Source organism: Apaloderma vittatum, unplaced genomic scaffold (genome assembly GCF_000703405.1).
Source record: "Apaloderma vittatum isolate BGI_N311 unplaced genomic scaffold, ASM70340v1 scaffold28356, whole genome shotgun sequence".
Classification (NCBI taxonomy): domain Eukaryota; kingdom Metazoa; phylum Chordata; class Aves; order Trogoniformes; family Trogonidae; genus Apaloderma; species Apaloderma vittatum.
Window position 1 is genome coordinate 306 of NW_009722726.1, and position 22981 is coordinate 23286.

General features: G+C 48.7%; 1 protein-coding gene across 1 annotated transcript; it reads right to left on the reverse strand.

Annotated features, from left to right (window-relative positions):
- Positions 1 to 20644: 20644 nt before the first annotated feature.
- On the reverse strand, positions 20645 to 22008 carry LOC104275809 (KAT8 regulatory NSL complex subunit 1-like). Its single transcript, XM_009871861.1, has one exon. The coding sequence runs from the start codon at positions 21950 to 21952 to the stop codon at positions 20645 to 20647; it is 1308 nt and encodes a 435-aa protein (XP_009870163.1). The 5' UTR covers positions 21953 to 22008.
- Between the last annotated feature and the right edge of the window lie 973 nt (positions 22009 to 22981).

A 22981-nucleotide genomic window follows, 5' to 3' on the forward strand; every position in this document is an offset into this window, starting at 1 on the left:
AGGTCAAAATCCACCTCTAGGATTTATCTGTGCCAGGAGGGCAAGAGGCTGCCGCGCGCAACTGCCCGATGGTTTTACGTATTAATCTGTTCAAGAGAAGGATTATATTTAACATTAGAAAACAGCAATATCCGCACATCCCCACGGCAGCTTCCAGCCTCTGAAATTCTGCTCTCGACTGCCCAGGGGAGACGAGGAGCTCGCGCCCTCGACGGTTTGCGTTATGTGACGTGCAGCACCCGCGGCTCTTGCACCCTCCCATCCTGAAGCAACGCAAAGACCTCGTCCCTGCATGAAAAAATGCAACAGGGCAAGGCCGGCACAGCCACCAGGGAGCAGCTGGCAGGCTGCACCTTACAGCCCCATTCATCCCTCCCACCAGGTCTGAACCCCGAGCTCATGATTCGAGCCGTCGCTACCGCCAGAGCCATCCTTAACCTAATGGGAACAAGATGAAGTCCAAGTATTGGCAATCACAACAAAAATAAACAGTTGCTGAGGCCATAAACCACAGCTGCAAGAGTTGCAGAGATATTAACACTCATTTTCCTGAAAAGGAGGAAGGGGTGTGCACCAGTGAAGAACACAACAGCTTTTATACATTTTCACACACACCTCATTATGCAAGACAGGCTCAATGGTCTGAGCACCCAAGTGCTCATGACACCATTTCAGTGTAACTCTCTACCAAACAGATTCACCACCAACTCGTTGGTGTTTTAAGAGGGGAAGAGCTGTGAAGTAAAACCTTCCCCACGCAGTGAGAAAGCAAATATCACAAAGTCTCTCTCCCATATGGATTCTCAGCTAATAAGGAAATGAAAAAGTACCCATTAAAGCTTCTCTCTGCTTTCACAGTAACTGGGACTGGGTCTACTCAACAGGTCCTGACAATGCTGGGGAAGGAAGGTGAACATATAGCTTTAGGACAGTCGGCAAGACGCAAGCAGGAAATAAAAGCAACTTATTTCAAGAATGATCAGAAGCACTTTCAGCCCTAAGAACTCATCCCGCTAGTGGCAGCGCCCAGCTCATGTGCTCCGTGCTTCCCGCAGAAGACAAATTCCCGCTGTATGCCCAGAAAGAACAGGCTGCAAGTTGAAGGGGTGTTTTAAATTAGCCATACACATACGATTTAAGACTCGCTCGAGAGGCTCTTCGAAAAGAACACAAACCACGGAGTTCATGACATTCCCAGAAAAGAGCACCAGCTATTTGAAGTTCGCTGTGCGGTGCGACCACCAGAGGATCGGAGCAGCACCGGGACGAGCTCGCTGCTGGTTTAAATCTTCCCCGCTCTGTTGTTCTTATGCAACGGGGCTCCAAAGGGTCCCAGCCCCGAGGTCGGGAAGGAAGCCAACTTCTGATCAAACAGCATATTAACCCCCTCTCTCTTCCAAAGGCTTTTGTTTCCAACTTCTGATCAAACAGCGTATTAACCCCCCTCTCTCCTCCAAAGGCTTTTGTTTCCAGCATAGGCTCAAAGAAGCGTCTTTTGGTACGTCTGGCAGCACACGAGAAAGCTATCGCTACGGCAAGGACGCTCAAAAAGACCAGGCTAAAACCTGAGAGGAATTTCATAAACGTATCGATGTTTCAGTGACCAAGCAGCCTGAGAACGTGGGCGGCGAGAGTGCAAATCCGAGCGTGCAAAGGGAATCCCACACACCCGGGATGTCCCATGTACCCAGCAACCTGACCTAGTGGGGATGTCCCTGCCATGGCAAGGGTTGGAACCAGAGGATCTTTGAGGTCCCTTCCAACCCAAATCACTGTCTGATTCTACTCTGCCACGCGGGGGCTGACACCAGAAGGGTGTTCAGACCGAGCATCACGAGCCTTCCATACCTTTCCTCAAGGTGCTGTTCCTTATCCTCCAGGAGGAGGAAAGTTAGACCCGAGTCAGACGCAGAGAACAGTAGCGTTGAGTGAAAATCTGTGCTGGGAATTCTGAGGAGATTTGGGTCTTGCTTAAATTCAGTGCTCTTGAACCCCAGCAGCTCAACGCACCATGTACATCCCAACTCCACAAGTTCCTTTTTTGAAGAAGGGAGATGGAAGATGTACCAAAAACATTGTGCCCCTTTGGAGCAGTTGAGTCTGCACCGGGGGGTTGTGCACATGCATCATCTCCAAGAATTCTGTCTCCAGGGACCTGTAATAAAAAAAACTTCACAAAACCATTTGACCACCACCAACACCCTCTTACCACATGCAGAAACACCCTGAGCTTTCTCAAGGCCGATTCAGAAGTTCCCAGGCAAAGGAACGGGCAAATCATCAGCTTCACCTGAAAGCCCGACATTAAAAACCCCACACCTACGCGATGGTTTTAACTCTGATTGCGATAGGCAGTGTCTCTCTGCATCACGATCTTTGCTTTTGTCTCCTCAGAATCAAAGAGATGTCCAGCCTCTAAGTGCTTTTTTGCCCAAAGTTGACCCCAGATATTTGGCAGAGATGGCATCCGAGACCAAGAAGAGGTCTGACTGGATGAATTTTGAGGTTTGTTACACATCTCCCAGCAGGATGTAAAAGGAGCAGAGCTCTCCCAAACAGCAGAGCAGTAACAGAAAAAGAATTTTAAAATGGACAAAATTTTAGCAGCAGCAGCAGCAGAAGTTTTAGTAGAAGAACATGTTACTAACCGGAACACGTTTCAGCGACTACAATGAAGAATTTCAGAGCTACAGTCCAGGTGATCTAATTTTAAGATGTTACACCTCCAGAGCAACGAGATACATTCCGCAGTGAAGCAGCACCAAACCTGGCTGGCTTCCCTCCTCTCCTCAAACAGCGACAAAGGAATACTGTTCTTCACCAGCACACAGAAAACACCGGCATGTATTTTCTTCGAGACACCTGTTAAGCTGAGAGAAGCTCCCACTGAGCACAGCAGAGGCGGCCGCGGTGCCCCAATGAACCTCAGGGTTTCATGAGGCCAAGGGAAGGGAACAACGCTGCGGTTAAGGCTCCACCACGCTGCTTCTGTTTGATCCAAACAGCTGCCTGCTTTTGCTCAACTCGATGCAAAGTTACACAGACGGCACCGATGCTTCACGCTCACCAGGGAAGAGCTGCAAGAGCCGCATCTCGAAGCCGAAGTCGACCTCCCCAGGTAGCGCTTTCCCCTTATTTCTCCAAGGAAAAAATAAAATGCTGCAAAGCCCACTTGGGCTTCGGTGAAGAATAATCTAGACTTATTTTACTTCAAAAAGAAATCTTTGCAAGTAAACTGTGCCAACTATTCCTGCTAACAGACCGCAAAAGCCTCATCCTCGAAGAGCTCAGGTAAAAGGCATGCTTGTTACACACCTGCCACCTGAGCCACAGAAGGACTGCAGGCATAGGGCCTCTTCTATTGGAAAGTGCAATACCACGTACCTCCAGCCTGGAGGAAAAAAACAAAGAAAAAAGGAGGGAGGAGTGGAAGAGTAAGGCCCATGGGAGCTAAAAAGCGTCAGTTAGTGATTGTGAGAAAGGCTTTCCTCCTCAGTCGCCCGTGCAGACCGATACACGGGGATCCAGACTTTGACCTTCATAAGGCAGCAAAGAGCTCATTAATTATGTCCTTTGATGTAAAGCCAGAACTTACCCAAAAAAAGTTGCAAGAAGTCTACCTTATAAACAAAACCCTAGACAAACTGGTAACTGCACTCCGTGGAGTTTATTAAGAACAAATTTACTTGCAGCCCCTTAATTCCATTTGCAGGCTGGCTAAGCAAAGCTTGCCGGCTGTTTTCTTCTTATTGACAAGTCCCATCTTTAAAAGCTACTCACATAACAGCTTTTGCTACAGCAAGTTACAAAACCCAGCTACCACATCAGCAGGGCAGCAGCTAGACTGAACGCTCCGTTACCTGCTGCAGAACCTTGAATCTAAAAGCAAGCAACAAACTGATGTTTAGAGCTACGAGGTGCAACGTTCAAACTTCCTAAGAATTGAAAGGACGAGGGCAATGGTAAAAGAAGTAAAAAAATAAAAAAAGGTGTTGATTGATCCCTCTTTCAGCTTTCTCACAAATCTGACCAAGAACCAAACAGCCCCTGTGCCTACGTACACCAAACATGGGGCCGTCTCACCCCAAGAGCCGTGTGTATTAAAAACCGCGCACACTGTGACCAGGTTCTCCTGACAGCACAGGACACCACCCCGTCAGCAGCCGCACGCAGAGATTGCAAAGTCCTCAGCATCCTTCGGACATCATCTCCAGGCCTGCGCGCAGAACGTTGTTAAAAAAATCAATTTGTGCAGGACCAGGTGCTCCCCTGGCTACGCAAGCTCTGGGCAGACTCAGTTTTGAGGCTGGGGTTTATTTTTCTTCAGGGAGGTCTAAGAGCAGAGATGAGAGGAGGCCGGGCTCAGATGCCGAGGCCGAGCGAGGGGCAGCAGGGCCCGTGTGTTCGCACCGTGCAACGCCCACCAGACCAGTGGCGGTGAAGGGACGACCGAGAGAAACCTCAGTGCGTTTCTGAAAACCCGGAGTTACAAAGCAGCAGCACCCAGAACGCCAAAGGCCACGGGACTTGCCTCTAGCGGGCTGTCATATCATACAGACCAAGAATTTAGCTACGTTAAGTACTTTGCGTAAGAGTTACCCACATGAGGTTCCAACAAGTTTTAGAAGAGATGTTAAACCTCATGTTTCAAAATTAGAACCCCCCCCTCTAACCAACAGGAGTGAAACCTACCACAAAGAGGTGATCCTCCTACTTCGTTTTTACACTTGGTTGTAAAGCACGTGAAAGCGGCTCCGGGAACTGCAGTCAGGCTGCCCAGCTCAACTCCCTCTGGGCAATAAAATCACCAACATGTAGAGAAAGAACACGAGCGAGTTTGGGATTTGAAGAAGTAACACCGGTGGCGTTTTTGGCGACGTGGCTGCACTACGAGCAACTTGCCACACACATCAAGATTCCATATCCGAATTCCCAAAACACACTCGCTTTTACCCACTAATCCACTCCGCGCATCCTGCTCTTCCTAAAGCCTGCTTTAAGAAAATTATTTTCTGATTACATCAGAAGAGACCTCACGTTTTCCCCTCACAATCAACGAACAGAACCGTATCTGTAATGCAGGGGATCGGAGCAAGAGGCCTCAGAAGCGAAGTGCTGAGATATAAGCAAGCACCAAGACTTATTTTAAATAAGTTTCTCTTCTGCCACGCACGCCTTGCGTACGTACAGACACTCCCAAAGAGCTCAGGCGTCTTTGAAGCCTTTCACAACTCACTATAAACTCGTGCAAGTCATCCACAATCCCCCGCGGTTCACAAAACGTAGAACAGCTGAAAAAGGACTGCAGGCCAACAAGCGAAAGAGAAGACGAGACCATTTTTACTTTAGAACAGTCAAATTAAACTACAGTTTGGTAAATGTGCTGGCAATCGCAATTGTTTCTGTGACTCAGGGTTTCTGCAGCCCAGCACTATCGGATCCCAGCACTATCGGAATTATCCTTCAGCCCCGCACGGCTTTTTGTTGGCTCGTTTGCACATCTTTGTGGCCACAGCTCTTCAACTTGTTAAGCTGGTAATGACCAGCACAACCCCGCAGAAGGGCAGAATGCTTCCAATTCTTTCTACAGAAGCCGCACAGAATGCAGTATTAATTTCACCTCGTTTAGATACAGAAAGGTTCATTTCATTCGGCAAGTGCAAGATGCTTTTTACTGTTGAGGCAGCCAGCAAGAAATCAGAATAATGAGTTCACAGGCACGTTTCTGGTTTTCACCCAGACTGAAATTCCATAAACTGAAAGAATAAACTGCCGCCCTGAGTAATTAAGCAGCATTTCCTATCCACAAAAGCATATTCTCCTTGGGTGTCACTAAACATTGTACTGATTTCAAACAATTCAGCTGCTATTAAAAATAAATAAATAAAAGAAATCCTCGTTCTTGCTGGCAAGGTGAATTACTGGAAGGCTCTTTCCTTGTCAAGGACAATGCGGGTTTGTATCAGGCAGACGTGGCAGGTTTGCCACCGCTGCGCGACTCCTCCCTGTTGTTCGTGCAAACAGGGGAGTTCCCAAATCACAAGGCCCAGAGCAAAGGGCTGGGCTGGGAGAAGGCGCAAGCACAGACGAGCTGGAAAAGATGCCCCCGACGCTGCAGGACAGACGACAGCCCAGGGGAAATGTCCCCCTGTCACCGCAGGCAGGTTTTCTGGCTCTTCTCCCTCCCCATGAACTGCACCTCTGCAAACAAAAACCCCAGCGAGTCTTTAGAGGCTCAGGAGCCCGACGCCAGCAGCTCCACACGACGGACGGCGCTGGCCGCGCCCGGGGGGACGGGGTGCCTCCCGGGGACGCTGCCGGCGCTCGGGGTGGCGGGCTCCCTCCTGGGCAGGTCCCTCTATCGCGACGTGAGCGCCGATCCCCACCACGACTCAGCAGACACCCGGCTCTGTGGTCTACAGAGCAGGAGGAAAGGCAGATGCTCTTCTAAGATTGGAAAATCGAGGGTACCAGGTGGAAAGAGATACCACAGGAACAAGAACTGGTAAGAAAATGCCAAGAATTGAATTATTTTAGGCTAGAAGAGACGGTTATATCTCAACTGTGCCCTCCTAGTTCCCAGCGTGAACTGCTCCCATCCCTCTGAAAGCCGTTCCTGTCACACACGCTGTTGGCTGCTCCACCAAAAAAATTTATTTTTCTTGGATAGGCTTTCCCCCCAGCCCTTTCCATCAGGTTCAGCCAAGACACACTCTCTACTTCAGGACTTTTCAAAAGGACTAGATAATGTTTACCTCACGCCAAGACACCGGGCATGCGATAGAAAAAAGCCTCTGTAGAGAACAGCGAGCCAGTTTCCACCTTCTGAGCAACCTCTCCCGCAGTCCAAGCACTGCGTTTTTGGAAGGATCTCATGCTCAGACTAATTTTATTTGCATCCTGTGTGAAGCCTGCAACAACTATCCAGTAATTTAATAAAGAGCTGGAAAGGGAGAAAAGAAAAACGTCTCTTGCTCTGTTTCTTTCATTTGGATCCTTTGCAATCAACAGTACGTTATTTAATATCTATTCTTCTGCAAGAATAGATTCTTCTAGAAGATGGGATATTTTTACAAGATGTTCAGTATTGAAACATCTCACAGAAGAGGTAGAGATTCCATCGCTGCTTATTTTCTCCAAAAAAAAAAAATAAAAAAATCGAGAGATAAATCTCATCAGGGCAAGTTTTTTATCAAAGATGTGTTTACTTCAGGAAGGTTTGCTTACTCTTTTGGGGGAGAGAAAGGCAGAGTGAATATTGCTTACTTTACAGTCACTTTCCAGGAATTCTGCTTTTCTATAGAAGTAGATCCTAGCTTTTTTAAAAAAAATAAATTCATTTTTCATTTGCAAGCAAAACCAAAGCCTATCCCTTTCACATGTCTAGAAGGCAGGACAAGAGCCAAACCAAACCGAGCTGTGGCAACTCTCCGTCAAGGAAAAGGCAGCAAATGAAAACAGTTTGTAGTACTACGTCCTCTTCCAGACCTTAACGCTCGGTGAAATTTGAAAAGGTTTGCTCACAGCGAAGCGCGGTGTTCAAATTCTCAATCCACCCCGATTTCTAAAATCTGCTGCGAACCGCAGAGCTGGGCTGGCAACGGATTCAAGAACCCGAGGTCTGGGGGGGATGATCACACTGCGAACAGGCTCATGCACCACCCCAGGGAATTAATCCCAACCCGAATTAATCTGAACCCGAGATTTTGCCGCTGTAGGACAAGGCTCTTTTTCTGACTTGTGTCAACGTCGCTGGCACATGTCAGACGAAAGCGTAAAACACGCGGTGCGCTCTCAAACGCATTCAAAAACTTCCAAGCCAAGCGTTTCACAACAAGAGCCAACACAAAAGGAATTGTATCGGAAACAAAGAGCCATCGCCGCGAGTCGATTGCGACACAGCCTCCGAGGGTCCGAAGGGCCAAGCGGGCTGAACGGCCAAATTATTACGTGTTTTCACTTCCCCAGACCTAGAGGATTCCCAGCTTTGGAAGAGATAGGACAAGTTTTTTTCATTAGCGTAGCTGGAACGAGCTGCGGGAAGAACCAGCCCCATAATGCAGCCATTGTGCTTCGGCGCTGCCGTCTCGCTCGAAGGGCGAGGAAGTTCACGAGGAGTACTAGAGGCATGTTTTAATCTAAAAAAAAAAAACCAATCCAAAAAATAACCAAACAAAAAACCCAACAAACCGAACAGACAGGGCTTGGTACAAAGGGAAAATGTCCCTTACCGTAGAATCTCTTGCAATAAATGCCGGGACTTTAAAAGCGACACCAGCCAGCAGTAAGCTGACAGGCAGCCCCGGTGAGTTCCAACCGCGTGTATCTACGGGAGATTTTTTGTGTGGCTTTTGACGTTCTCCCAGAGAACTCTGTGAAATGGGAGCCAGCGCTTTCCAGCTCAGCTCTGTGCCCTAACGTGTGTCAAAAACTGATCAGAAGTCCGACGGAGATGATTAATCCTTAAGGAAGTCGGGCAGCGGCTGTTCTTGGTGGCAGAGAGGAGGAGGAGGAGGGGGGCGCTACCTATTTGCTCCCCTGCGCTGTAAGAGACAACAGCATAAGCCAGAGTTAAGCAGATAATCACAAATTCTCAGAACCTCCTTTACCTCACCCAAGCATCAGCTAACCAAATAAAGCAAGATGCTTTTGGACAAGGTACTCTCCGAAATGGAATGAAACACGGGAGAGCTCCATTACTTCAATTAATACTCCCATTTGTACCAGGTCAGCAGTTCTCAAGGGCAACAGGGACAGGCACACGCACATCCCAGCATTTCTCGTCTCAACAAAATCCTCAATCCCCAGGCAATAAGCATCCAACTCACTTTAGAACTCCAGCCCATCTCCAGTAGGAAAAAAATTTTAAAACGGGAGAAAAGGCTTCACCGGATACGTATTCTTGGAAATATCTGTTTTCAGTCTCTCAAACTGGAAGGGAGATGACACAGTTTTCTCCCAGGCCTAATAAATTTAAGTGAAAACAAATATTTTTCCAGTAAGACTACCACAGCAAGACCCAGGACAAGATTACTTTATGTACCAGCTTGACTAGTTGAAAAATTCAAACACCTACATCAGAGAGAGAGAAAAACAACAACAAAATCCTGCTAGAAAGCTCCAACGGCAAAGGGGGGGGAATTTTCAATTATATAAGGCAAACATTTAAAGTAGCCAAGTGCTCTGGATGCAGATGGTTGTTAACAAGCAGACAAGAACTAGATGAAAGCGATTTTGAGGAACGCCGCACATCAGAGCGGAACAATAAAGAGAGGATTCCTACAGCAGATTCCTCAGCTACAAGAACAGACTCTCATTAGCAGGGACCACTTCGTTACCACAACAGCGACCGATGCCGAAGCCCTGCAGTCGTCGCTTGCTCCAAGCATCCCAACTGAGAGCTTCTGGGAATTTAAGGCCAAAGTCCTCACGGATGCAACACCAATGATGAAAAAAAAACAAAAAAACCACTACACGAGATTCTCTAGGCGTCTTATCCCCTCCAGGAGTTGGGCTGCTGAGCGCCACCAAAGCCTTCAGACATCACCTTCTGAGGTTGTGGGAAGGATGGGAAAAAGGGAATGAAGAGGAAAGAGGGTGAAAGACAATTCAAGCTCCTGTGCTCAGCCACCGACCCGAGGAGCGAGCAAAGCGCCGGCCAGCGGCAGAAATGACCCAAGGACATAACGCAGGAGATGGGAAACCCGCAACTACCGCCCGTGGGGGAGACACCGAGAGCGAAGGGGAAAGAAATTCACACACGCACGGGTGGCAGGTTCCCACGGGCGTGCGGGATTCACGTCAACACCGGTGACAACTTTCACAAGCTCTTTGAAAAGTCACCGAAAGGGCTTGACGGAGTCACTTCTCCTTTAATTTATCACGGGGGAGTGCCCTGTGCCAGCACACCAATTCACTCGCAGGAAAACACGGGTAAAATAAGCAACTCAATGTGCCGAGCGGCTGATCTGATGAGGGCTTACCTGTACCCAGCCTGGCGAGGCGTTTGGTTTCAGGAGTTTAACGTAAGCCAAGCACGGCCGGTAACAGCAGCAAAGGGGGGGAGAGAAAAGGCAGATCCGTGCCTTGACAACTAGGGTGGGTTACAAAAGCTTTTTCTCCACTATTTCGAAAATAAATACTACCTCCAGAGCCAGCACACGGGAGAATCAGCTGCAAAAATAACTAGAACTCCTCCTATTAAAAAGATCTGGAAATGAATAGGAGAGGAGAGGGAGTGCGGGAGGGAGAGGAGGGGCGCGAGGGCACACTCGACAAGCCAAAGATTCACACAAAGGAGCGAACAAGTACAGAACCGCTGTCACCGGAGACAGATGTAATTTCACCCTGTTAGTAAGAATTCAAAGAACAGCTCATGTTCATAAAAAAGCAGCTGGGGGGGGGAAAAAAAAAAAAAGAAAATCCAAAGCAGCAGAGTTACACACTTCATAAGTCAGTTTAAGAGCAACGTCAATCAAAGCCTTCAGGTAAGATTTTTCTACAAGTATCACTTATTAAAAAGAGGTTTAAATAACCAAGAGTTAAGTTGTTTCGGGCTTCTTGCCCATTTCCAGAGGCAGGGAGAGGGGGCTGGTAGGGGGGAGTGAGCAAGGGCTGAGTATGGAAAGCCGTCTTTAGGCACAACGTGAATCATCACACCAAAGAATTTTCTTTTGAGTGGCTGGCTCCCACCTAAACAGATTTTTATTTCTTTTATTCAGAGCAGTAAGGCTTTGACCAATGCATGAACAAGAAACCTTTGCAAAGTCATTAAATGACACTCAGGTGCGTATATTATGATGAAAAAATACCTGAAAATTAATCTGCATCAATTTAATCTGCCTTGACATAGGCAAAGCGGTTAACTCCCTGAACAATTTCCTAATGTGGTTGTTTCTTCAAATTATTTTCTGCTGTCTCAGTACAAACAGCATCTTCCCTCGGACTTTCAGAAATTTCTGCAACTGGCCGGAGAGCTACCTACAACACAGAAGGAGCAGAGAGAATCACTTTCTTGTTTCAGTTGGAGACAGTAAAAAGGCAATACCACAAAATGTTGCATACATGGAGCAAGAGCCCTGCAAGTGTTCTGCATTCAAAATGCAGATCCACAGAAGGCTAATTGTCTCATTTTTTTGAAATAGCCAGCTCTGGAATAGCAGAAGTCACATGGAGAAGGGCTCCAATTCACACAAAAATAGGCAGATTTAGCTGCTGCAACTTTTATTCATGCCACTGCTCCAGCCTAGGAATGGAATAGCTGCTGAACAGAAATCCTCTCCCTTCGGGCACGGGGACGTGAGCCTCCAGCAGAGAGAAAATAAGAACTGGGAACACGGAGAGTTGTTGCCTCTTCACACAACCCAGATCAGGAACTGGGACCACCAGAGTTAAATCTGGCCAGAAGCCACCAAAGCCAGGACGGGAGCCCTGCCCCGCTCCCTGTAGGGACGCAGAGCGGGGGTGCCCCCGGGGCAGGGACTGGCCTAGGCCATTCGATGATGATGATGATGATGATGATGATGATGATGATGATGATGATGATGATGATGATGATGATGATGCATCTCACACTTCATGATCCCAAGGGTCTTTTCCAACCTGAATTGCTCTATGATTCTATGATGATGATGATGAAGAGCCAGCCCCGTGCCCACGCCGCAGAGCTGCCAGCCACACCGACCTGCTCTAGAGCATGCAGGCTGAGAGCACGAGCCTCTCCCAGGACATCAGCAGCCGCTGGAGCCACCTCCGAGCGCATTAATCCCCTCCCCAAGCAAGGCCAGTCACTGCGGCTGCCAGCTTGTGCCACCCAGAAGGCAGATGCAAGTTGAAAAAAAAAAGCCAGGGTGCAAAGCACCGAGTTTATTTATAACCTGGTAGCTGTCCTGCAACACAGCGTGTCTTTACTCGGCACAATGTAGGGAGAACCGACTTCCCCAGGCTCCTACTATGAGGAGCAGCTCATCCCACCAGATCACTCGGTGCCTGCAAGCGCTTGGAGAAGGAGCAGCAGCATTTGCCACATTCCGGAGCCCAGAAACGAACCAGGAGGAGTGCTGGGGCGTTAAAAGGAGGTATCCTTTCCAAAGTTAAAGGGGCAGAAGAAAAGTCTTAACGATGAGCCAGCTTCTGATCAGACAGAAAACAAGGGCAGGGCAGAACCGTCAGTCACTACACCTAAACTGGGAAATTACAACTGGAAAAATCAGAAAGCGGCCGCACAGAGCCCAGTGCAGAACAGTGGGTACCGGCACCCTCTGGCAGTGTCTGCATCGAGAGGGCACAAACCAGGGCAGGGACCAGCTCGCAGCTTCCCAGGCTATTGGGGAAAGGCCAGAAGCTCGGAAGACTTAATACCTAACTTAATAATAAAAAGATTAAATATCTAACTTGATAACGGCAAGCCACAAGATAAGATACAAGGAAGTGAGACCTTCAGGCCTGATCTGGAAAGTAGGAATTTCTTGCTGGGTTAACTGCAGAGTCAGCTAAACCACAGCGACTTTTACCGCTCTCCGGTGCCTCCAGTCACCGGGTTCCACTGGGTGGAAATCTGGGGCTACCTGGGTGGCTGCTGACCCACAACTCAAACTCACACCCACTTAAACATGTGCCCACAAACACCCCTCTCTAAATCATTTTTCTCCCAGAAACCTTTTTTTTTTTTTTGGGTGATATCTGCCTACCGCATCCACATAAAACGCCTTCGCTTCTCACTCCGGAGCGGACGGGATTTGGTAACGCCGTGCAACATCCCAGCCCCGAAAGAGCAAAAGCTCAGTGTCGGTCAGTACGCAGGAGCCACCAGGGAGTTGGCTCAATGTGGATTCTCTCTAAAGCCACGGGAGCTATTGGGCTACACGGGCTTCTAAACGGAGGCAGCCAATTTTTAACCCAACTCGGCCTACAGAGCCTCCCACCACAAACAGGGTGAGAGCTCCAAACATTTAACAGAACTGCTCCAACTGCACAAAACTGGGACAAAAAGCACTTCCGAGATTAAATATTCTCTACCCAAGCTTGGTGAAAAAGCAAAATATTTCCAAAGCTTTACCTGCAGCATCAGAGAGGAAAGACTCTGGCAAATGTTTCCAAGATGACTGAAGTTCCGTGATTTTTTTCTTTGCCGGCCAAGGCAAGATCCTCTCCAGCCGGGCGCTCACTTTGCACAACGTGTCACATCACGTCCCTCTACCTAGCATCAATTTTTCTGCTCTGGACAGAAAACACAATTAGACTGCTCTCCAATTCACACCACTTTCCGTGAATATTTTAAAGCCCTCCCTTATACAAATAAAACCCCTGCAACATCTCTTACAACTCCGTTACGTGTTACTATGGAAACTGCTCAAATGTCACAAGTACAAGCCTAAAACTCCGCCACATAAGGGATATCTTGCTCCTCCGTATTTCCCTCTTTTGGTAATTTGATAACCAAATGTTTTGAGCCTGATTTAAAAAAAAGTCACCATTGTAGTGGGAGGGTATATATATATTTATTTTTTTTGGCATTGCTTTAAGTTGCTGGGTATTGTACTAAGCAAGTAGTCACATTTCCCAAATCCACCCTGCCAGGAGGCATTTCTGAGTGTCGTTTCACTTCTTAAAAACCGTCTGACAAACTCAGTGCTGCAAAGCCACACCTGAAACTGCAGCGAGACCCGCATCAAGCACGACCCCTTTCTCCCACTCCCTGACCGTTCCACTAAATAAACGAAAGAAAACTCCTCTCGTGTGTTTCAGGCAGGAAGGACGCACGTGTTGAACAGACGAAGGCAGCTGTAACCCTTTATAAATGGGCTAAATATCTCCAAAAACGAAGCACTTGTGGACAGAACCCGCAGACACTCGTCCCTCGGGCAGCACAGAAAGCGTCACGAGCTGTGCCATCCGGGCTCTGCCACCGCCATCGCGGGGAACGTCTTGTTTTGCAGTTGAGACATCACGGTTGCACCGGGGAGAAAAGAGCCATCTGCCAAGTCGCTCACCTGGGCTAACCTGACAGCTCACGACTAACTGAGGAGCTTCCAACACGACCTCCCCGCCTGGGCACAATGACCAGCCCCGGACAACTGCTGGAAGAGCCTCTGGGCACAAAGTCGGAGGCTGTGGTTTTGGGCAGGTGCCCTCGACACCGTGGATTCGCGGCAAAGATTTTGAGACACCTCACCTTCACAACAAAACCGGCGGATTTAAGCTTTCGACAGCGAGCCTCTGACTGTCCTAACTTTCTTGTTCACCAAAGCATCACCCCCCTCACTGCTGAAGTGATGCAATTTGATGAAAACGCACGTTCCACACAAAAATCCCAGGGCCGTTAACAAATCCCTAAGTGGGAGCGCCCGTGCCAGGTACCATTCCCATAAATAGCTTGTTCAGTGCCGAGGTCAGAGCTGGAGCAGACATTCCAGAAAGTAACCCTATCACAGGGGAGGTCAGAAGGAGGGGGGAGAAAAATAAAAGAAATAAATAAAATAAAAAGAGCTGGGTGTTACTTAAGCAAACCATCTCCTTACATACATGAGGAGCACATCAGTAAATTCCGGGAGCCTCAACCGGAGGATGTTGGAGACAATCGAGTGCAGCGGAGAATCAAATCACCCCCCGAGTTCCCATCTGGCTCCGGAGACACGAAGGGCAACGGCAACAGACGCAACTGCAGTTGAGTTTCTCTTCCCACTTCCCAGCTGAACCACCAGTCAATACACAGGCCTTCACCTCTTTGTATTTTTAAGTCCTTCCTTTCATTCAGAAATCCAGCGAGCCAAACCTAAAGTCAATTTTTTTCAGGTCTCTTCTACCTCCAGCATTTTATCTTCGGATGGCCCAGCAAAGCCACACAGCTCCCCAAGCCTCTGAAACGAGACACTTGCAAAACTGCCCATCATATCCAGGGTGTGCCCAAAACACGCTCCATGGAAAAATCTCTTGGGGTAGTGCCAGTTGAGCAAGGAAAACATTTTTCCCCCAGCTGGAAGTCTAGCGCGGCGCTGCCGCCGAGCCAGCACGACCAGAACAGATCTGCTGGAGGAGAGAACAAAGGAGGGTGGGGGGAAAGCCCGTGTTGCCGCAGGATGAAAAGCAAAATCTTTCAGGAAGAAAAGCATGTCCCTGAAGAACACTTTACAACCTCTTCCTAAGTAAGTCCACGTTTGCTGTTGCTCCTGTTTTATTCTTCGCCACACGGTGATGTTTTTAACTTGGGTCAGTATTAAGAGTTAAAAAAAAAAGAACATAAAAACCAACTCTCAACTGTAGCTGCTTACAGACGCTGCTGTAACGCAATGCAAAATCTTTTCCCCAACCCCCACACCAGGATATTAGACTTCGATATTAGAGATCAGCTCTAAATGGGGCCCCTTTCCCTTGCTCACACACCAACTTCAATCCCGCACGAGATTGCGGGAAAGCAGCCGAGCTGCCACACTCGGATTTTAAGGCCAGTTCACATTCGCAAACTTCACAAACATTTTTTTCTCTCTTTCTGCTGCTTCAGACGCCATGACTGGCTTTTTCCAAGGAAAAGTCAAGTCATTATTTATGCAACCCTATCCAAAGGGTCACCCCCAAGCCCTAAAAAATCCAAACTAGAGCTGGGTAAGGGTTATAGAGACCAAGTGTAATTTATTGGTAACACCAGACACCAAATCACCTCCACTACGATTCCAGGATTATCCGACACACACCTGCCCAGCACAGGCAGAGAAGCTCTGATCCCCAAACCCTGCAGGGGCACTAAGAGAAAGATGCAGGAAGATGCTCTGTCTGAACTCCACACCCCCTGCACCAAACCCAGCAGCCTTCCTGCTCTCGATGCACACACCAAGCGCTCGTTTCCCTACTGCTCCCCCCAAAACAGCTGTGAGGGCAGCCCAGAACGACAAATTTAAAATCAACGCATCCAACTCCCTCCTGCCGGAACCGAGGCAGCGCGAGTACCCCCAGCGTCAACTCCCAACTGCCCTTCCACGCTCCAGGCAGATCCAGACTCCAATAAATGTCTATTAGACACCCTTTTTATCTATAAAAGGTGTACTATGACCAACATTTCTCTGAGAAATAACTGACTCATTTTTTTTTCCTAACATCTTTCCCAAGCAGCGTTCTCATTTGTCCCCTTTTCTTAAAAGCAAGCGAGACTCACAGTGTCCTACTTACTCCGGATACCTGATTAAGCATTTTTGAACAATGAACTGCTCTCTGCTGCTCGGCTTTCAAATGCAAAGCGAGAACACGTTCAGGATTCGCTCTCTTTCTCTCTCTCAAACTGGAAGACGCTTGAGGGACGATCCCTCTTGACCAACATATGGGCAGCGCGGGGATGACAGGTGATTCAAGCACAATGTATGCATAAATAGCTGAAAAATAAATAAGCACTGTGCTGTCAGTAGGACCGACAAGCACAGGTAGAAGTCAAGAATCGGAAAAACATCACTAAAAGCCAAGCAGGTAAGTGAAGAAGTCAGAGACACACTTTTAAGTTTGCTTTGCCTAAGTCAAAATTAGTGAAATGTGTTTGCGACCACCAGGAAAAGCCTCCTGAGTCCCCAGAGCGTGGGATTTGCCGTCCAAATTGCAGCTCCATGAAGCCACAGATTTGAGAAATGTTATTCAAAAGCCCTCCAGATACAGGCTTGCTTATCATGCTCTCACTTGAAAAATACAATCAGGGGAGAAAAATCAGAATTTCTAAATCCTGCTTCACAGTCAACCGATGCACCAGCCACAACCACTCCTCGAACAGCCGCTGGTGCAGGTGCCACAGGCGTCCCTCTCCAACAGAGGACTCTGCAACCAGTGGTTTTGTGAGAATTTCATGACTGCTCCAAGTTCAGCAATTCTCAAATGCAGAGAGTGTGATGTGACACGGCACAGGGAGGAGTCAAGGCTGTGAAATGATTCACCTCAACAAGAGCAGAAGGCGCTCGGATTTCCCGCCAGTAACTGGGGATAACTGAAGTGTTCTCGGGCATCGTGGCCGCAGGGATCGCAACCACCAGAGTCCAACAGGCTGCAGGTACTGCCTGACCCCCCTAAAAGGTGGTGCGAGACGTCAGGTCACGAGTTCATCCACAGCAGCTTGGTGTAACTGCCATCACAACATGGATTTTCTAGATATAAAAGGTAAGTTCCAATGAAATATTTGTTTTCACTGCCTTTTTGATTTTTTTTTCCCCACGGTACAGAGACTGAAGACTGGGGATTGCAGAGCCTAAATCACACACCACTCGGCAGCCAACGACTACGTTGCTCAACATCGGTAACTAATCAGTCAGAAATAGTTTGATGAGTTTTGATGAAACCAGTCTATAGGGAAATGCAAGACACCCAAAGAAACCCACCAGCCTGAGAAAAGCAACTGCTATAAAGATGCACAAGCCAGAGGAGTGTTTCCTATTTATACGCATTAGTCCAGGGCCACAGAAACACCAGGGCTTTGACCACTTGCTGGATGGTCACTCGGCCACATGAGCCAGAGCCCAGCCTGCAGCCTCCAGCCTGGCCAGGAATTTGCACGTCCTGCTCCGAGCCACCTTTCCCAAACAGCAGCTCCCGATCCTACCACACCGACCACAGCGTTTGGGCCCTTCCGAAGAAGCACAGGTTTAGGTTTCGCAGTTGCCGACGGTCACACCCAGCCAAAGTGGCTCAGGGGAGGCTCCAACCCGCCTTCGTCACCACCAGCCAGAGGCAAAGCTGCTCCAGCTCCCAACCGCGCCACCACACTCGCTTCCGAAGCGACGCAAAAGAGGATCTTGACGGCGAAGCAAAGAGCTGCACATCATTAATCCGAGAGCAAACGAAATGCAACGCGGTGGTCCCATAAACCTCCGAATGAGCCAACCCTGCCTGCACACGCTTCTCCTTCCCCGTGAGCTTCCTGAGAATCAAGAGCGCCTTGTTAAACCAAGCCCATAGCTGGCAGGGCTTCCCAGCAGAGGTGTAACGAATTCCTCCCTGCTTTGTTTATGCATTACACGATGGCCTCGTTATGCATTTGAATTACAGCACCTTCCTGGGCAGCAGGTCTTCAAGTGCTTTCAAAAGGACCTAGGAGGTTCCCTCCCGCCACCCAACAGATGTAGCTGAGATCAGGTGGGCCAGAACGGCACAAATGCTTCAAAGTCTGTCCTTGACCAGATACTGATTCTGGAATGCCACCACGCCAGAAAAACTCAAAGGTCAGCTCTTATCTAAGCATGATGTAAACACGTCTTTGTTTCCTTTGCATGCTTCTACTTGAATCCCAGAGGCAGTGAGTGACACGGCCACTTTCTGCTGGCAAGCTGCAAGACACACCGTTTGTAGCCCTGGAGATCTAGAAGCAGCAAGAAGTTTCTTGGGGGAAGGCAGAGGCAATGCAGAGCCAAGGGATGCCGACTGGAGGACGAGACAGAAGTTTTTTTACACTCATTAAAATATACCGTCTCGCTACCCAAATTAAAATAACCAGGGTAAAAGTCTTCCCTTTAACAAGTAAATTCAGCAAGCTGCAAAGATTGGCCATACTTAAGGAATCCCACAACAAGCTTTGGCCGTTCTGTGCTCGCGTAAACATCCAACACTGGTTCTGTGCAACACGCCGGCCCAAGTGGAAAAGTCAGCTTTTCCCTCTCCCATCTCTCCATGCTACTGCGAAAAGAACGATATTTAGAAGCGCTCAGATGCCTGTACCAGCTCATAAGGTTGACTTCAGGAGTTTTGCTGACCAGCGCAGACGTGCTCAGCCAGAGCTTGTGAGACCCAATGTCAAAGCACTCACGCCACCAGGACAGTCAATGCTGGGAAGGCTAATTACTAAATCCCCACAGGCGTCAACTTCAAACGGGGCTTGGCGAGCCTGGCCTAGATGCCAGCATGCACACACACCAGCTGGGGAACCTACAGACAACAGAAGGATCGTTCTTTTTATTAGCTTTCAAGATCCCGGGTTTTTCAGGAGCGCTCGGGAGGCTGGGGGATGTAAAGGCACCCTTAACACAAAGGGGAGAAAAGTCAGCAAAGAATCTCACGCATCGCGTCTCTGAATACCGCACCTCCTCATGGGATTAAGGTGAGCGGCAAAGAAGTTTCACTTTGCTAGACAACACAGGAATGTGTGAAACCCACAATACGGGAAATTTAATATTATTTTGGACAGAATTTTAATCAAATGTCTCCTCTAATATTTACAAAGGCAATTCTACCACTAATCCCAACAGTAAGTTTTGTGGACGTTATAGATCAGGAATCGAGTTATTAAACTTTCTTTTCTAACGGCACAAGGAACGCTCTCACGACCAGCCAGAAGGGATCCCATGCTCAGCTACTGGCTTTGCAGCTGGAGAAAGCCGAACTCATGCCACGTTTAAGACTTCACACGCAGAAATTCACCCTACGCTAACATCCCAAAACATGATGTGACATTTAGCCGGAATTTAATATTCAAGAGCCGTAACATCTGTTTATCAGCACTCCTCCGTATGAGCGTGTTCTGCGGATGCTGAAGTTACCGAGTACACGCGCTGCTCGCGTCCACCTCCCAACTTGGGTCAAGTTTGTGTCGCGCAGCACTCGAGCAGCCGGTAACGTCGCTTTGGGCAACAGGTATCACAATAACATTGGGTTATTTCTCCAGGGGGATCTGAACAAACCCAGAACAGCGCAGGTACACAAAAGCCCTCGTGACTATGTCAAGCCTCGGTCGGAAAGGCGCCCGCATTCCCAACGGGACCCCCCCTGACTGCTGCAGGGAGGTTTTTTGTCAACCACAGCTCAAGCTCACGGACTGAGTTTAAGTTCAATAGGTCCATCAAGGTGAAAGAATCATCGACTGATGCAGGCAAGATTTCACACAGACTAGACACAGAATGTGGCCTTTTAAGAGCAAACTGCTGGGATATGCACTCCTAGGGAAAATCCTGGGGTTCAGAAGAAAAGTTTCCCATCTTCCTTGACCCATCTCAAGACCTTTTGCCTTGACAAGGATCTTCCTCCTCCACACACAAATTGACACATAATACTTATGCAAACAGCAGCCAGTTAACAACGTAATTATGAGGCTGCTGTCATCATTTAACGCAACTCACCGCCGAGAAGAAAACTCCCAGCAATAATTTCCCAGACTCAAGAAGAGAACATGCTCACTTCACACTTCCACTGGCACTTGGACCCAATTCTTTCAGAGGTTTTTTCTTTTTTTTCCCAGGCCGTTCGTTTAACAACCAAACACCAAAATAAAGCAACTCTCCAGTCACAAGTAGGCTGTCAGCAACAAAGATTCAGACTGGCCTTACTTTGCATAACTGGTTTACAACAAAGATTCCCATTGTAGAAAGACAAACATTGCATTTCACAGGACAGGTCCAACACATTGCCGAGAAAACTGGTTACAGGATTTCGGCTTTACGTCTGCGGCAAGCTTGCACCACTCCAGCCAGCCAGCATTTCCAGGACTTGCTGCTCCACAAGAAGAGCAACGCTGACCGTACGCAGGGAGAATTTTATCTTCAGCGCTGCATGTGCTGCAAATCACACCGTGCTAGCTTTAACAATTACTTCTTTGACCTAAGCCCATCCAAAAAGAAGCATTCCTACCAAATCTCAACTTTCCATCGGCCGCTTTTCAGCTCTCCCCACCAGAAGGACGCGTGACGGCTACTTACAGCGGTACGTGGGGTTGTTCCGGGTCTGCTTTGGTCAGTTCCTCTTCTTCAACGTCAGACTCTCCTCCTGAGCTGCTGTCAGTGACATCCGAGTCGAACGCTTGTTCGCTGGATCTCAAGTTGGCCATGCCACTGGCCGTGAACCTCTCCAGTTCTTCCGATATCGAATCGCTCTTCAAGAAGCTGCTTAGGCCTTCTGAAGTAACTGTCTCGCTTGCAGCTTTCCTCAAGGCTGCTTCTGCTTTTCTGGTCAACATGAGCTGGCTCCGATGCCTCAGGGGGTCCAAAGCTGGAAGCTTGCTCAGAGTTTTCTCCAAGAAGCCACCCAACTGCTGCTGGATGTGTCTCTCCACCTGCTTTGCCTGCACCACCTGCAAGCGTTTCTGCAGCCTGCGGGCACGGTTCTCGATGTCCGCCTGCCGTCGCAGCAATGCCCTCGTCCTCATCTCGGAATCGAGGGCACTGTGGTGACCGGCCAACAGCGAAGGTTTCTGCTCCTCCAACTTACTGCTCCCAAAGTCAGAGTGACCAGCAACACCGGGCAACCTAGTCTCTCCACTGCCGCCCTCGAGCACCCGCTGTTGCTCCGTGGAATTAAGGGAAGATTTGTTTGCAGTGCTATTATTGCTAAATGGAGTCGTGTGCTCTGCATCAAGGCTTCTGTGTGGAAGAGTGCAATTGGTCAACCCGGTCTTCAAGTCCCCCAGTTCAGAACCTCCTGCATTATAGTCAACACCCTGGAGGGCAGCAGCAGGAGGAGCACACTTGCCACCGTTCAGAGAACTAGAGTTGTCATGGTCTGAATTGGTACTTTTGGCCAATTTCTTGGCCAAGCCATTCACAGGCGCTTGCGGGAGAGGTGGCTGGCTATTAGTACTCATTGTTTTTAGATTCTCCAACGTGAATTCCAACACCGGCTGCCTCCCCAACAGATCACTTGTTTTCAAGAAGGACTGAGATAAGAGTGAGTGAGATTTAAGGACTGTCTGCTTGTTGAAGACTCCTTGCAGCTTCAGAGGCTCTTTTGAAGAGACAGATGTTACATCCGAGCAGAGATAAGAGGCCACCAGCGGCTGCAGCTTGCCCAGCTCTTCCTTCGTGGGGTTGTTTCGGAAATCTAAACTGGGATCCTCCGGAGCAATGGCTTTCCTTTTGGTGCCGTTGGCAGCCAGGAGGATGTTGTTGGCGTTGCCGTTGCTCTCGGCACTGCCAGGCGACAAGGTGGAGGACGGGGGAGCCAGCTTGAATCGGATGTGGTGAGCTTCAGCTGCTGCGTCAGTGAGAGCGGGCGCCATCGCAGCCATTCAGCACAGAGAGACGGGAAGTCCAGCCTCTCCCGGTGCCGAGGCCAGCTCCACTGCCTCCCACTGCCTCTCCCGAGGGCAGCCTACAAAGGGAAAGGAAAAAGAGAGAGTCAGGTGGTGCACTTAGGAGAAAAAAAACGAAACAAACACAACGGGCGACAGCGGCGGCGCTTAGGAACTTGGTGGTTTTGGTAAAGCCACGCGAGCTCCACGCTGAGCACAGCATCCTCCCGCGACGACCACGAGCCCCGCGCTCATGGCGGCCACCCGGGCACCAACAGCTAAAACCAGAAGTGGCCACGCATGAGATGGTCCTCGGGATCGCCCAGGGCTGGTGCCTGCCTGCAACTACTATTCTCATGTTTCAGACCATGCACATAGGCTGGACTTGATGATCTCAGAGGTCTTTACCAGCCTCAACAATTCTGTGTGAGCACACTGGCATCCTCCAAGTCTTCATAAAAGGTCTGGTCCTGGTTACTCAATGGCAGCAACTCACCAACTTCATCTTTAAAATCCTCGAGCTACGTCTAGAAAACAGTTTTCGCTGCTTCTACCGCCAGCTCAAGTGCGTTAAAAATGACAAATTAGAACTATAACACATAACGGAAGCAGAGCTGGAGGGGAACAAATCTCCGTATGCTTAAACCCCCAGGGGCTACACAAACCTCACCGCTTCCCTGAAAGCCTTGGATTTGAAGAAAGCCATTTCCCTGGTGCACACGAAACCTACTTTCCCAGAAGTACATTTCCGAATAAGCCAGGTGATTTCCAGGGTTAGCTACTGCCCCTTTTCTTTCAGGAGCATGGATAAAGATTAACCCACACACAGACCATGACAGGTCTGTAAGAGCGAGCCACGGCTTAACTCAGCTACATCAAACCAGTTAAGAGAAATAACCAAACACCCTTCATTCATCTCCACTGCAACCATTTCCTACCCACCCACCTCCAAGTTTCTGGGCATTTACACCTAACTTTCTTTATCCCTAAAAGCATCAGTGTTTTTCAATGCCTTTTTTTTCTTTT

Excerpts from the sequence above, each read along its gene's own strand:
- LOC104275809 (XM_009871861.1), bottom strand. The coding sequence starts at position 21,952 with ATGGCTGCGATGGCGCCCGCTCTCACTGACGCAGCAGCTGAAGCTCAC.